Source organism: Pelodiscus sinensis, chromosome 7 (assembly GCF_049634645.1).
Source record: "Pelodiscus sinensis isolate JC-2024 chromosome 7, ASM4963464v1, whole genome shotgun sequence".
NCBI classification, from domain to species: Eukaryota; Metazoa; Chordata; order Testudines; family Trionychidae; genus Pelodiscus; species Pelodiscus sinensis.
The window spans coordinates 6,546,065-6,563,096 of record NC_134717.1 but is presented as its reverse complement, the minus strand read 5'-3'; the positions used below and the strand labels follow the sequence as shown (position 1 = coordinate 6,563,096).

Below are 17,032 nucleotides of genomic sequence, written 5' to 3'. Positions count from 1 at the left end.
AGTCTTTAAGATGCCAAAGAACTCCTTGTTGTTTTTGCAGACACAGACTAACACTGCTACCTCTCTGAGACTTCACTGATTCGTCTTCACAGATATGCACTCAGAATTCTGTAACTTCTGCCCCCACACAACAAAAATGTCATTAAATGAAGTCTGCAATGTGTAATTAACATATATAGGTTGTATTTCAAATGGCTCAGTGATAGGTGCCTTAAAAAGTACCTAAAACCTTTGGGTTGGCAGAAAAGTCTCTAGAAACAGCTCTTGAAATTGTACTATATTTTGAATTAATATCTTCACTGCAGGATCCACCCTAGATGCTAATAACTGTGCCATCACCAAGTTCAAATTATTTAATTTTCATTACTTCCCCACCTCTCTACTTTGCTATAGGTTTGACCAAAACTAAGCAATGTCAAGTCAATCACTAATTAGCAATTTTGGTAATTATTAAAATAAGCAATACTCCCTATCTGTAATAAATCTGTTAGCAGAGTACAACCAGTTAAACATTTTACTGCAAATTTCCTGACATACTAATAGAGTCTTTTTAACTGAAAGTTTATCCACTGTATATTATTACAAATTAGGGCATACAATTCAAAAGATTTTTTTGTCTTTTATCCTTTTGGCTCTAAGTAAAGAGTCATATAAATGACAAAATGATGAATTTGAAAACTCATTTGCCTACTTCTAAGAAAGACAAGGCAGTGAGGTAACATCTCTTGTTGGACCAACTTCTGTTTCTGCAAGATCAAGGTTTTGAGTTTTTTCTGGTCTAGAGAAGGGAACTGAGCTAATTACAAAATGGGATAAATTATTAAGCATAAAGGGATTAATATGCTAAGTGTAGGACATCACTTAAAATGAAGTGGTTGATTAAGGGTTAGTATGCAGTGAGAAGTGTTAAAATGGTTGTACTGAGCCCTAAAACTAATCTCTTTGTTCACTTCATGCTTTTAGAGTCTAGCAGAATTATGAATAAGTTCCCAAGTTTGCCTTTTGAAGGTTTCGTTTGAGGATAACTACTTAGAGGACCAATATGGAGTCATCATTTCATGAAAAGTGTTCACTCACACATGGATGACAGGATATTTTTATTTTATCATTTTTCTGTGAGGGTTCATTCAAGAGCATATGGATTGTCTGGTTTCACCAAAGTTGTTCGGGTTAGGTTTCTGGTACACTGGATGAAGACCATCAAATGACACACACTGTGATGGGCATGTGCAAGACCCATACATTTTGAAAGATGTGTTGTGAGGATAATGATCATCAGAGCACTAGAGTTTTGGCTGTAGCTGAAGTTCTGCATCTTCTGTTTTGGCAAAGTGTTGTGCTGCTTTGAGATGGTGGGTGCTGCGAGAGCTTGCTTCTGAAAAGCTTAGCTAGGTGCGAGGGTTCTTGGAAGGCCAGAATAGAGGGATCAGGAAAGATTTCTTTCAGGATATGCTCCCAATCAAATGAGTTGTAACTATTTGATGATATGGGTTACAATGTGGAATGGTAAATGACAACGAGGGGTATGCAGTGAGTGGGGTATTTATTTCTGCATTGAAACAGATTTTCCTGGAGTATGTGGTTGGGCCACTCCATGAGGTGATTTACATTTTTGGTCGAGTGTCCTTGTTAGGCAAATGTGGTTTTAAGTGTATTTAGCTGTGTATCCTAGAGTTTGTCAACAGAGCAAACACTATAGTATTTGAGTGCTTGGTTGCAGATAACAGATTCATTTGCATGTCTGGGATGATTGTTGCATCTGGGGACTGTGTAAAAGGGGTGATCTATAGATTTCAAGCAAAGAGTTGTTTGTAGGATTCCACTGTTGAAGTTGATTGTGTTATCCAGGAAGTTGGCGCTAATGTGGGAGTTTTCAGAAGACAGTTTGATTGATGCGTGGTGGTTGCTGAAGTTGTGGGGAAAAATCTATCAAGGAATTTAGGTCATCTGTCCAGAGGATGGAAATATCATTGATATATCTCAGGCATGGCTTTGTGATGCATTTTTCCTGAAATTCTTCCTTGAGATAGGCCATGAAGAGCATGGCATATTAGGGAGCCATCTAGTATTCATGGTTTGGCAAAAGTGTTTGTTAAATACACTTTGGCAGTGATGCCGTCACTGTGAGGGATGTTGGTGCATCAGAAGATGTCATCTATAATGGCAAAAGCCATTCCGAAAGGCTATTTATGTTGGAGTTTTTGGAGAAAGTTAGCAGTGTATTGGAAGAAGATGGCCTTTTGATGAATGGTTTGAGGATGGTTTCTATTGAGTCCTGATATTCGTACCACGAAAATGTCATGCCCAGATAATGATGAGTCTGTCTGAGGTTGGGGTTTGGTTTTTTTAATACATTTGTGTAGAGTTTTTCTTGGAGTTGTTGGGGAAAGGACTTGATGTTATCTTCTAATCCCTGTGTAAACTGTAATGTGAGGCCTTCTTCGAGTCTTTTATGGTAGTTGGTATTAGAATCATGTGCTGGCCTCATTGATGTAACCATCATGATTACAGACTACAACGGCACCTCCTTTTCCTCCTGGTTGGATTTCAGAGTGGTAGAGAGATTTTAGGGCAGGAATGGGGAACCTCAGGCCCGGGAACCAGATGCAGCCTCTGAAGCTCACGGCTCCTCCCCCTCCGCTCCCAGCATTGGGAAGCCTGCGCTGGTGCTCTAGCCCCACCCCCTCCGCCATCCCACAGTGCGGCTGGAGTACACAATGTACTAGCCTAGGCCCCCCTAGGCTCTGGTGCGCAAGGAGAACATGGGGAGTGTCATTCTCCTTCTCAGTCAGGGGCCACCTCAGTGAGGGGTTGTTAATTTTTTTGTTATTGTTTTTCTCACTTCTACATAGCCCGCAACCAATTTTTTGTGGGTCTGCAGCCCCTGACCCAAAAAAGGTTCCCCACCCCTGTTGTAGCGATATAAAGCTTTTTGAGGAATTCAGTCAATTTTTCACCTAAAGTAAGCAATGTAATCATCGTGTATGGGGTTTCATCTGCAGGTGAGTCTGTGGGCAATCTAGAGAAGTTAAATTTAGTTTAATTAACTAATCGACTAGTTGATGGGTTTTTCATTGACTAGTTAATTAGTTGATAAGTGGGGGTGCTGCAGTGGGGTTACCTCCCAGCCCCAGGAGCTAACCCTGTTGTGGCTCTGCCTTTTAAATGTATTAATAGCTGGCAAGCCAGCCAGGGTCCGGGGCAACAGAGAGCCCAAGAGCATCCATGGCCCTGCTGTACCAAGGATGTTGCCAGACCAGAGACTACTGGTTTTTGGAGGTGCTACCTATACTACTATATAGAAGTCTTGATAGGTTTATGATGTTGAGTGTTATGTAGTGCTCTTGTGATGTGGTTATGGTGTCACTCAGAAGTAGTGGTGTCAGTTGTGGAATTGTAGTTGGCTTCACTTTTGGGTTCTGTGTTGTTGGCTTTCATTGGATTTTTTTTTTAATAGTTATTTGGGGTTTCCTGTTTTTTGGTTTTTTTTTTTAATACCAGTGTGGGAGAGCATGTGATGATTTCTTGTTTGAAGTTGTCCCTTCTGTAGTATGTGAAATTCAGGAGATGGTTCCTCATTTCTCTGCAGAACTGTTCAGCATATTTGGAGTCTTGAGCAGTTGTCACAGGATTGTGCATGGTGAATCCTCAGAGAATTATTTTGTTTATTGCATCTGCACAGGAAGTGAATATTGCTATTCACTCTGGCTTCCTCCTTCTCTATGTTGTGAAGGTTCCATTTTAAATGGCAAAATGGGGTATCTTCCTGAGTTACCTGCAGTGTTATTGTAGCTATCTTGGTCCCGGGATATGAGTGACACAAGATAGCAGAAGCATCTTTTATTGGACCAAATTGGTGGCGTTACAAACTTTTGAAGTTCACATAGGTCCTCTTTAATATACTTCCGAATGTATGCATACACACACTCTTCTACAGTAATTCCTTGATACTCGTAAAGGCAACATATACAGAAACCTTATGAAGAGATCATTAGGAATGAGTGAAGATTTTTCTTAAAGAAACAAAAATGTCCTATAAAAATCCACACTATCAATAAATAAGGTCTTATATAAAGCCTATCTTCAAACCAATTTCAAGATTAGCACATTCATTCTCAATCTTCCTCCTCCTCCACACTGTGTCAATACTTAATATTAAGACATGTAAAATACTGCATCATAAAAATTCACCTGTTAAGTTTAAAAAAATGAAACATCTATAGACAATATGACAAAGTAGGGGTAATTTTTTCTGTAAATTCTTACATATGCTGATGATGTAATTTTGCTATTTCTTTTTCAAAGTCTTGAGGCTGGCTAGGGATGAAAGAGTAGTCTGAGAGGTAGCCTGGCAAGTTTTCTGAATGGCTGTAGTCTCCCAATTCGGCTAAGAGATTGAAGGGAATGATTATTACTTATCAGTGCAAACAATATATTCAGCATTGTACAATACCCAAAGTTGAATGCAGTCCTGACCCCAAACAACTTATGATCTAGAAGAGACTAAGATGACAAACTCGAATTCACCTTGTTTCTTTCACATGAGATACAAGTGTTATGGGTATCAGAGTAGTAGGGTTGGTTTTTTTTAAGGCCTGAATGACAAGATGGTGCTGACTTGGCAAAATGGTTTATGAAATATTCATGTTGTAATTTAGTTCACATACTTATTGCCTATATAATGATTAACCCTAAATAAACAATTGTGCTGCTCCAGGGTATTTCTGTAATCAACTACTGTGTGTGTGTATCCATGTTTTCCTTTTATTACGAGCACTCACTTTTTCAATCTTTCTAAAACTTGTGCTACTATAATTGTATCCTATAGAATGTAAGATCTGCAAAAATAGCTTATGCATTCTTGCCAAGGTTTTCCAAAACCACAAACTGCTTATTTTTATGTCAGCTCAGATATATCATTTTATTCAAAACTGAAGACTAAACATGTATTACAATTTTTCAAAATCTATTTTATTATTGTACATTAATATCACAGAAACATCAAATCTACTTCAGATCTTTTAACTGGTTTATTGTTTTGGAGAAACAACACACTTATTTAAAGATTGTCTGAATACCATTTCCTTGTAACTATTGTGTATACACATATACAGGCAGTCCCCAGGTTACATGGATCCGACTTACATTGGATCCCTACTTACAAACGGGGTGAGGCAACCCCGCACTAGCTGCTTCCCCCCAGCAGACCAGGGAGACGCGGAGCGGCTTTTCTCAGTAGACACCTCACCTTGAGAATAAAGGACTGAGGGAAGTGAGGTGCGGGAGAATAAAACTGAGCTCTAGAGAAATGTTTGGCTAGAGTTTCCCCTACAATATGTACCAGTTCCGACTTACATACAAATTCAACTTAAGAACAAACCTACAGTCCCTATCTTGTACGTAACCCGGGGACTGCCTGTATAAAGTATCTCACAGACTAACGCCTCTAGGTATGCCATAAAATATCTCACAAACATAACTAAGAACCTTAAGGTTGTACTTTTAAGCATTCAAACATCAGGCATTGCCAATAATATGACTGCATGTATATCTACCATAGCTTGATCCTGGAAGAAGGCATTCTTAGGCTAAGTGGGATATAAACACCACCTCTCTCCCCTCCATACATACATTTCTTGGATGAGCAGGAGGGAAATGCAATGTCCTTCTCCTGACCTGACCCCCAACTGTTTCATGCCTTCCTATTTATCTCTGTAAACTTTGCCCCATCTCCCCATCTGCTGTCATGGAGCCCTTAGAAGGGAGCCCCCTCTTTTCTTACAAATAGCCAAAGACCTGCTTAACTTGCAGGAAGGATAAAGTGGGTACATTCATTACAATATACAGTAAACTAGGTTCGTCGGGGGACGGTGACCAAAACCCTGAGGGGAGTGGGAAAGTCTGATACCGGGAAGAAATGCAGAGAGGAAGGGGCAAGAAAGGAGGACCCATGTTTCGAATGGAGAAGATAGGACCATCAACTGGTTACCTGAAGTGTTTGTACACTAATGCAAAAAGCCTGGGCAACAAACAGGAAGAACTGGAGGCCCTGGCCCAGACCAAGAAATATGATTTAATTGGGATAACAGAGACTTGGTGGGATGACTCGCATGACTGGAGCGCTGTCATGGAAGGGTATAGACTGTTCAGGAAGAACAGGCAGGGGAGAAAAGGAGGAGGAGTTGCACTATATGTAAGAGAGCACTACGATTGCTCTGAACTCCAGTATAAAGAGGGAGAAAAACCTGTTGAGAGTCTATGGGTTAAGTTTAAAGGAGCAAACAACAGCATTGATGTTGTGGTTGGTGTTTGCTACAGGCCTCCGAATCAGGTGGATGAGGTAGATGAGGTTTTCTTCGGACAACTGAGCGAAGCTTCCAGATCGCAGGCCTTGGTTCTCGTGGGGGACTTTAATCACCCTGACATCTGCTGGGAAACCTATACGGCAGTACACAGGCAATCCAGGAAGTTTTTGGAGAATGTTGGGGATAACTTCTTGACACAGATGCTGAAGGATCCGACCAGGGGCCGTGCGCAGCTTGACCTTCTGCTCACAAACAGGGAGGAACTAATAGGGGAAGTGGAGGTGGGTGACAACCTGGGAAGCAGTGATCGTGAGATGCTAGATTTCAGGATCCTGACCAAAGGAAGAAAAGAGAGTAGTAAAATACACACCTTGGACTTCAAAAAAGCAGATTTTGACTCCCTCCGAGATCTGATGGGCAGAATCCCCTGGGATGTTAACATGAAGGGGAAAGGAGTCCAGGAGAGCTGGCAGTATTTTAAAGAAGCTTTATTGAAGGCACAGAAAGAAACCATCCCGACGCGTAGCAAGAGAGGCAAACATGATAGGAGACCGGACTGGCTTACAGGGGAAATCCTTGGTGAACTTAAGCACAAAAAGGAAGCTTACAAAGAGTGGAAACTTGGACAAATGACCAGAGAGGAGTTTAAAGGCATAGCTCGAGAATGCCGGGGGGTTATCAGGAAGGCGAAAGCGCAAATGGAATGGCGACTGGCTAAGGATGTGAAGGATAACAAAGGTTTCTACAGGCATGTTAACAAGAAGAAGGTGATCAGAGAGGGTGTAAGGCCTCTAATGGATGAAGGAGGTAACCTAGTGACAGAGGATGTGGGGAAAGCTGAAGTACTCAATGCTTTCTTTGCCTCTGTATTCACGGACAAGGTCGGCTCCTGGACTTCTGCGCCAAGTGACGCAAGATGGGATGAAGATGGACAGCCCGTGGCGGGTAAAGAACAGGTTAGGAACTATTTAGAAAAGCTATACGTACATAAATCCATGGGTCCGGACTTAGTGCATCCGAGGGTACTGAGGGAGTTGGCAAATGTCATTGTAGAGCCTTTGGCTATTATCTTTGAAAAGTTGTGGAGATTGGGAGAAATCCCGGATGACTGGAAAAAGGCAAATGTAGTGCCCATCTTCAAAAAAGGGAAGAAGGATGATCCAGGGAACTATGGGCCGGTCAGTCTTACCTCAGTTCCTGGAAAAATCATGGAAGGGATCCTTAAGGAATCCATATTGAGGCACTTGGATGAAAGGAAAGTGATTAGGAATAGTCAGCATGGATTCACAAAGGGCAAGTCGTGCCTGACCAATCTGATTATCTTCTATGATGAGGTAACTGGCTCGGTGGACGTGGGTAAGTCAGTGGATGTTATATACCTTGACTTTAGCAAGGTTTTGATACGATCTCCCACAATATTCTTGCCAGCAAGTTAAGGGATTGTGGATTGGATAAATGGATGGTAAGATGGATAGAAAGATGGCTAGAAGGCCGGGCCCAGCGGGTAGTGATCAATGGCTCGATGTCAGGATGGCAGTCGGTTTCTAGTGGAGTGCCCCAAGGTTCGGTTCTAGGACCGGTTTTGTTCAATATCTTTATTAATGATCTGTATGAGGGGATGGATTGCACCCTCAGCAAGTTTGCGGATGACACTAAGCTGGGGGGAGAGGTAGATATGCTTGAGGGCAGAGATAGGGTACAGAATAACTTAGACAAATTGGAGGATTGGGCCACAAGAAATCTGATGAGGTTCAACAAGGACAAGGGTAGAGTCCTGCACTTGGGACGGAAGAATCCCAAGCACAGTTACAAGCTGGGGACCAACCGGTTAAGTAGTAGTTCTACAGAAAAGGACCTGGGGGTTACAGTGTATGAGAAGCTGGATATGAGTCAACAGTGTGCCCTTGTAGCCAAGAAGGCTAATGGCATATTAGGTTGCATTAAGAGGAGCATTGCCAGCAGATCCAGAGATGTCGTCATTCCCCTTTATTCGGCTTTGGTGAGGCCGCATCTGGAGTATTGTGTCCAGTTCTGGGCCCACCACTACAAAAAGGATGTGGACGCATTGGAGAGGGTCCAGCGGAGGGAAACTAAAAGGATTACGGGGCTGGAGCATATGACTTATGAGCAGAGGCTGAGGGACTTGGGTCTGTTTAGTCTGCAGAAGCGAAGAGTGAGGGGGGATTTGATAGCAGCCTTCAACTTCCTGAAGGGAGGTTCCAAAGAGGATGGAGAGAGGCTGTTCTCAGTAGTGACAGATGGCAGAACAAGAAGCAATGGTCTCAAGTTGTGGTGGGAGAGGTCCAGGTTGGATATTAGGAAAAACTATTTCACTAGGAGGGTGGTGAAGCACTGGGTATGGGTTACCTAAGGAAGTAGTGGAGTCTCCATCCCTAGAGGTGTTTAAGTCTCGGCTTGACAAAGCCCTGGCCAGGTTGATTTAGTTGGAATTGGTCCTGCCTAGAGCAGGGGGCTGGACTTGATGACCTTCTGAGGTCTCTTCCAGTTCTATGATTCTATGATAACTTCCAATAATCCGGCACCTTTGGGACTCAGGGGGTGCCGGATAATTTTATATGCCGGAGTACCGGAAGGGGGGCTAGGAAGGGTCTGGAGGGGGGAGGGGAAGGGAACTGCGCAGCGTGGGCAGCACTCCAGAGGCTCTGCTCCCGGCTTTCCCAAGTCTGCCACTGCTGGAACTGACCAGCAGCGGACTTGAGGAAGCTCTGCCCCCGGCTTCCCCAAGTCCGCCGCTGGTCAGTTCCAGCAGCGGTGGACTTGGGGAAGCCGGAGGCAGAGTAGCTGGGGTGCTGCTGGGTTGGTCCCGCAGCGTCGCTCAGGTGAGGGGTGGCGCTGCGGGACCAACCCGGCAGCACCCCAGTTGCTCTTCCCCTGGCTTCTCCAAGTCCGCCGCTGGTCAGTTTCAGCAGTGCCAGACTTGGGGAAGCCTGGAGCAGAGCAGCTGGGGTGCTCTGCCCCACGGCTCCCCAAGTCCGCTGCTACTAAAAGTAACCAGCGTCGGACTTGGGAAAACCGGGGGCAGAGCAGCTCCAATTGTCCAGCTGACCAGAGCACTTCCGGGTTCCAGTTGGTGCCAGACTATCGGAAGCGCTGCATCACTGGATGCCGAACAACTCGAGTTTTACTGTAGTCCGATTACATGATAATTTATTATATTTCAGAAACATTTTGCACCTTACCCATTTTATATTTTTAAAACATTTTCACTTGATGTATTTCATTGTTGTGATTTATATAGTAAGCTCTTTTCTAAAGTATTTATTTTAAAAATGTTGACAGCATTTTTGTACTATATATTTTATTTACAACCAGAAGCTCAGTCTTTCTTAAGAGCAATGCATATGAGAAGGCATTTAACTACAAAGTTAACTGAGTTGGAAACGTAAGTGAGCCAAATATTCCTGCAAATTTTGTTACTAATCTAAGCTATATACTTTATATGTAATATATGTCATTAAAATAGGCTTAGCTGTGTATAAACTGTATGAACTGGAACTATTCAGCTAGACACTACTAGAACACTACCTTGTTCCACACACTTTTGGATGTGCAAAGTAAGAAACATCATTTTCTATGTCTAAAAACAGCTTTAGCCTTATTACTGAGGAGGTAACCCATTTTAGAGCATAGAGAGACTTACAAAAAGCATTACTATACTATAAACATTAATATAAAGAGGATATGGAAAGTTAGGGACTTACGGTAAAATAACTTCATGTCCACTTTCGTGAAAATACCATAAAATGGATGAAAGAAAAAGATTTACCTTTCCTCACTGATGGAAAAAAATACTACTATTTTTATACAGATTTAGGTCTCTCTGATCGCACAAATCCATTTTATATGCTTACTACTATTCATTAACTTACGGTGACTTAACTGATCACTGTAAAGTCAGAAAAATAGAAGGCATTCTTTGAAATAAGTGAGTAATTATACTTACACTGAACAGAGTAGGAAGCCAAAAGAGCAGCAGTATTATAAGGACAGGGCAATCTATATTTGTTTTTTAAAAAGAAAAAATATACACCTGATGTGAATTATGACCATTTTAAAAGTCTTAAGATTTAATTTATTTGCCACACACAGATATGAACAGTAAAGCACAGGTTTTTCTGAATACATTTTTATTACAAATATTTCCATTTGCAGGTACTTAAGAAAAAGAATGATTCTATTTTATCATCATTTTTCAGCAAATTCTACATGGCTAAAATTTGTATATAAAATTATTAATTGCTAAAAGTTAAATAAAATATATTTTACTCATTGCAAACTGGTCATAAATTGTATATATTGGTCAACATAATAAAAGAGGCTTACCTTCCAGTAAGAATGTCTTGTTTAATTTGCAAAAAATATTGGTACCTTAAAGAAATAAAAATACTAAAATTGGTTGATGAAATGTGATTGTATTTTTAGACAGAACTGTCTTCCTAATTTAACATAAAGCTGAAATATTTGGTGCCATTTTGGGGCCTACTGCATTACAATAATTTCATCAGATGTAATTATTTCTTAAGATTCTAAGAGATAGCTGGCAGTTAAAGTCATGTATATATACACCCACAAGTTTCAACCGTATACTTCTGTAGAACATCCAATTTTATGTTACATTGCATGAAAACATCACACCAGTTACTGAAATTTCACCTAAAGAAAGAAGCGATAGAGAAAAGAGGAAATGCTACCTTGTGAAAAATTAAATAAAGAGAACAAAACTATCAAATTTTAGTGCTGTAAATTAAGTCACACAAAGTTGAAATTCAGGTACCCAAGTAAAAATTGCCTACTGTTCAGATGTATTCAAGTATTTATAAGTCTCATATGATTGTAGAGATTGAGGCTTTTACTTTTAGGCACCCAATTTGAAGATTTTAGCCTGATTTGGCTCATACAGGCAGTCCCCGGGTTATGTACAAGATAGGGACTGTAGGTTTGTTCTTAAGTTGAATCTGTATGTAAGTCGGAACTGGCGTCCAGATTCAGCCGCTGCTGAAACTGACCGCCAGTTCTGACTTACATACAGATTCAACTTAAGAACCCCAAGTCAGCTGCTGCTGAAACTGATCAGCCGCTGATTCCAGGAAGCAACAGAGCAACTGTTGAGCTTTCAGGGGCCAGACCCACTTCCTCAGATCAAATAGTGGAAGAAAATTGTCACAACCATATATACCAAAGGATACAATTAAAAAAATGAACACATATGAAAAGGACAAATCAAATTTCAGAACAGAAGGGGCATGGGAGGAGAGGAGGGGGTAAATGTCTGTGAGCTAATGATACTAGAGGTGATAATTGGGGAAGCTATCTTTGTAATGGGTAAGATAATTAGCTTTTTTATTCAAACTTGAGTGTAAAGTGTCGAATTTAAGCATGAATGACAGTTCAGAGGATTCTCTTTCAAGTGAAGTCTTAAAAGGCCTTTGAAGCAGGATGCAGGTAATCAAGTCGTTGAGACAATGTCCTTTCTAGTTGAAATGGCAAGAAACTGTTTTTTCTTTGTGATCCTGTCTGATATCTGTTTTGTGGGCATTGATCCTTTGGTGAAGTGTCTGAGAAGTTTGTCCAATGTACATAGCAGACGGACACTTTAGGCACGATTGCATAAATTATATTTCTGGATGCGCAGGAATGTGTGTTCTTGATCTTATAACTCACTTGGTTAGGTCCAATAATGGTATCAGCAGAGTGAGTAGGTGGACAAAGCTGACATTAACTCACAGACATTTACCTCCCTCCCCCACACCCCGCAATCCCCTTTCTGTCCTGTTTTTTGTTTCATGAAAATGTAGGGATTTCCTGAGAAATGAAATACTTTACACATGATAAGTTTTAACATGGACCCATAATGTATTCACCCAAAGGTTATATATACAGTAGAGTCAGGATTATCCATCATTCGGTAATCTGACACTCCACTTTATCCGGCCCTGCAGGTCCCGGGGACAAAGCGGTGCTGCGGCATCAGCAGCTCCAGGGCACAGAGTGGGAGAATGGCCCCGCTCGCTGCCCTGTCGCTCTCCTGCTGGCGCCGCTTTGTCCTTGGGAGCTGCAGGATCGGATAAAGCACGGGCCGAGAGAACGGCCCCGCTTGCTGCCCCGTCGCTCTCCTGGAGCCGCTGATGCCTACATCTCCCGGGACGAAGCGGCACTGGGGCCATTCACCCGCTCCATGCCCTGGAGCCGCTGTTGCCGCTCCTGCCAGCGCCGCTTCGTCTCCGGGAGCTGCAGGCATCAGCGGCTCCAGGGCGCAGGCAGGGAGAACAGCCCTGCTTGCTGCCCCATAGCTCTCCTGGAGCCACTGATGACAGCAGGTAAAAAAAAAATCATCAAGGAACGAATATACAAAATGAATGAAGAGTTAGTATAATTCCAGAGAAAATATGAAACTTTCAGAAATAAGACAAGTATTGGTTAAAAGTATATTTGTACCCACCGATAAATGAGAAAAAGAAAAACGTTTTTTTAAACGTTTCCTTTTTCCTTTTCCTATTTCCACCTGAACAATGTTTTCTCTGTGAGATTATTTCCTATGTACACTATATTTTTACAATATGTATTCAAAGGTCCCATTTTAAAATTTCTGATGTAGTTTGTGTGCTTACAGCATGTGAATTTTAGTTATCAGCTAAGGAAAATTCCACACACATTAAAAAAAAATTAATTAGTGTGAAAGAATTCCAATAATCAATGCCTTCAAAATTAATTATGTTTTATGCTAATACTTAGTTCTACTTCTAAACTTCTAGAAGAGTTTTGCAATGGTAATATCTAAACCTACCTTGTATATTCTTCTTGGAGCTTGTTAGGGTCACTTACAAAAAATTTGACTCTGAAGTTTAAACTGTAAGGAGATCCTCCTGGAATTAATAAAAGCAGTAATTAGGTTACTTTTAAATCCTTACTCGATAAAAATTATATTTGAAATAGACCAAATAAATGTATGAGCTCACTTTTTAATTGTTTCCTAATTGGTTTGTTTGGATCCAGCCACCTCTGGAGAAAAAAAATAGATGAATTATATATGTATATATATTTTAAGAAAGCAACACTTATTGTACAAATTACAGACTGACATGATCGTGTCAAGAAACATTTATTTTCTTGTTATTTAATATTTGAGCTTCTTATGTAGAAATGGCCTTTCGGCATTCAAAATTCAGTAACTGTCTGAAAGATCACAGGTTATCACAGACATATTCAATTACTTCCTCTTTGGCATCTGTCCCTGTATACCTTATGGAACTAAGGCTGCCCCCAACTGCCTACACATGTGGTTGCCTGCAGCTGAGCTGGCTACTTAGAGAACCCATCATTAAGTGTTTTCACATTTATATTTTAAGCCTTATAAATATTAATTCTCATTACTAGGGGCTGCTAGTTAATGTGCTATGGACAAAGCAAGGACTGACAACATGGAACCACAACATTCTAACTCTGGCTCAATTACTTAACCTTTCTGTCTTTTTTCCACCATCTGGAACAGTGTTTCTCAACCTTTTTTTTTTTTTTTTTTATAAAGTACCCTTTAAAAAAATTGTAAGTACCCCCAGAACCTACAGTTTTCAGGCACACTTTTTTCTATCGTTGCAACATAAGAACGTACATAAGAACGGCCGTACTGGGTCAGACCAAAGGTCCATCTAGCCCAGTATCCTGTCTGCCGACAGTGGCCAGCACCAGGTGCCCCAGAGAGGGTGGACCGAAGACAATGATCAAGCTATTTGTCTCCTGTCATCCCTCTCCAGTCTCTGACAAACAGAGGCCAAGGACACCATCTTATCCCCTGGCTAATAGCCTTTTATGGACCTAACCTCCATGAATTATCTGGCTTCTCTTTAAACTCTATTATAGTCTCCCCCCCCTCCCCCCCCCCCAGTAAAATGTCTAGTATTTTCAGTTTCTCAGCTGGAAAGCCACTTGGGACATTCTTCCCCTGCCATGTGGAAGGAAGTGTGAAATGTAAAGGTGCCATGATTTTTTGGAGGGGCAGGGGGGGGGGAGGGTGCTTGTTTTGCTCAACATTTGGCCATCTTCCCCCTTTTTATTAATGCAGATTTTTGTTTAAAAATGAATTAAAATATAATTAAAATAAAAATTATCTAATTAAATTAAGTTTCTATCAAATTTACCCAATTCACATTTAATATGAAAATAGCTTCAATTTCACCTTTGACGCCTTTTTTCTATTTTTTCTCCAATGGGGGTGGGGCCCACAAAATTGACATTCTTCCCCCTGCCATGGTGGGGATGGGGAGTGTGAGATTTAAAGGTGCCATGGTATTTTTGGGGAGGAGGGTGGTTTTTTTGCTCAACATTTGGACATCCCCCCCTTTTTATTAATGCAGAATTTTTTAAAAAATGAATTACAATATTAAAATAAAAATTATCCAACTAAATTAAGTTTCTATCAAATTTACCCAATTCACATTTAATATGAAAATAGCCTTCAATTTCACATTTGACGCCTTTTTTTGTTGGCGCCCATCACACTCTTCTGAAAACATGAATGTGCTATTGGCCACAAAAAGGTTGGGGACCACTGATGTACTCGATACAAATTGTATCGAGTACACGATTAGTCAATTACCTACTTCTTAGCATCCTTAACACTAATCCTCTATTAGTGAATTATACTATATAAAAGGTGGATTGATCTCCTTGTGGCGTCTCAGAAAAATCGAGGGAAGGTTATCTGAGCTCTGATGGATTGTGTTCCAAACTGCATGAATGAATCTAACCTAGCCAACTCATAGCATGATTTAATACTATTAGAGACCCATTTAAATGATCTTTGGGTAGATACTGCCTGATCCTTATATCAAGGTGATTCTTTTCAGGAGACCATAGACCCTGGGTTTGAAAGTGGTGCAGAGCTCTGTAACCTAGCACACAAGTGTCTATTAGCAGTGCTTTGGTGACAAGTGGAAAAAACAGTATCCCCTTTACATACCCGTAAAAAGTACTTTTACACGTTTAACTATTAGAGTATTCAGGGGATCAATACCCCCATGTTCATGTGATATTTGGTAGATACACCATTTTCAACTGTATTTGTAAGGTAGGTGTAGTCTTGCATACCGTGTGATGTAAATATAGGAAACAATGTGATCAAGAAAACCAAGGCAAACTCTCACATCTAATGGTGAACATGCAGCTGGTTGATGAGGCCTACTATGGTAAAGACTCTGTTTTGGGGGCACTTAAGCTCTTGCTGTTGTAGAGTCTGACACAGCACATTTAATAATCTCTCAAGGGACCCCTAAAGGGATAAGGAAGAGGGATAAGTGTTAGGAAGGTTCTGAAACTGAATGGAACACTCACATTCTGATGATTCCTAAGATTCCACGGTGATGTGATTTCAAGTCACTATGTTTTCTCTTTCCCTTCTTTTCTTTTAGTAGTTGCCTTTTTTTTTTTTTTTTAAAGGCATTCACACAAAAGCAGAACACTAGAGGGAGTTTGGATACAAGAGACAGAAAGGAAAGAGAAAATGGCAACTGCCAAAAGAAAGGAAGAGAAATAGAAAAAGTAAATAGATCTGTTAAATCAGTGTTTCTCAACCAGCAGTACGAGTACCTTAAGGGGTACTCAAGAGACACCTGGGGGGTACATCAACACAACTAAAATTTGGAGAAAACTGAATTTTTGTTTTAAGTTTTACAGCGCTTTATTATTTTTTACTTTTTACACCCAAAAATTTCATCGCCCACCCAGCTACAATTAAGTTGTTTAAACAAATGTGTTGCAATGGTAGAAAAAAATTGTGTGCGTCTGAAAACTATAGGTACTGGGGGTACTTTATAAAAAAAGTTTGTGAAACACTGTGCTAAATGCTCCTAGTGGCTTTTGACTAACATGTCAGATTTGTTACTTTGGGATGTACACAGAACAGCTATGTAAGAGAGCACTATGTAAGAGAGCACTATGATTGCTCTGAACTCCAGTATAAAGAGGGAGAAAAACTTGTTGAAAGTCTATGGGTCAGGTTTAAAAGGAACAAACAGCAGTGATGTTGTGGTTGGTGTCTGCTACAGGCCACCGAACCAGGTGGATGAGGTAGATGAGGCTTTCTTCGAACAACTGAGCGAAGCTTCCAGATCGCAGGCCCTGGTTCTCATGGGGGACTTTAATCACCCTGACATCTGTTGGGAAACCAATACAGCAGTACACAGGCAATCCAGGAAGTTTTTGGAGAATGTTGGGGATAACTTCTTGGTACAAGTGCTGAAGGATCCGACCAGGGGCCGTGCACAGCTTGACCTTCTCCTCACAAACAGGGAGGAACTAATAGGGGACGTAGAGGTGGGTGACAACCTGGGAAGCAGTGATCATGAGATGGTAGATTTCAGGATCCTGACCAAAGGAAGGAAAGAGAGTAGTAAAATACACACCTTGGACTTCAAAAAAGCAGATTTTGACTCCCTCAGAGATCTGATGGAAAGAATCCCCTGGGATGTTAACATGAAGGGGAAAGGAGTCCAGGACAGCTGGCAGTATTTTAAAGAAGCCTTATTGAAGGCACAGAAAGAAACCATCCCGACACGTAGCAAGAGAGGCAAACCTGGTAGGAGACCGGATTGGCTTACAGGGGAAATCCTTGGTGTACTTAAGCACAAAAAGGAAGCTTACAGAAAGTGGAAACTTGGACAAATGACTAGGGAGGAGCTTAAATGTATAGTTCGAGAATGCCGGGGGGTTAT

General features: G+C 41.1%; 1 protein-coding gene across 2 annotated transcripts in view; it reads right to left on the bottom strand.

Moving 5' to 3' along the window:
• Positions 1–17,032, bottom strand: part of PTPN4 (protein tyrosine phosphatase non-receptor type 4) — a 216,263-nt gene that overhangs the window by 113,245 nt on the left and 85,986 nt on the right. For both annotated transcript variants that reach the window (XM_075933064.1, XM_006137719.4), the window contains exons 4-8: positions 13,283–13,325; positions 13,111–13,189; positions 10,650–10,694; positions 10,270–10,322; positions 4,267–4,387 (exon numbers count right to left, since the gene is read on the bottom strand). In XM_075933064.1, coding sequence (XP_075789179.1) covers positions 4,267–4,387; positions 10,270–10,322; positions 10,650–10,694; positions 13,111–13,189; positions 13,283–13,325 — 341 coding nt within the window. The remainder of the gene's footprint in view (positions 1–4,266; positions 4,388–10,269; positions 10,323–10,649; positions 10,695–13,110; positions 13,190–13,282; positions 13,326–17,032) is intronic.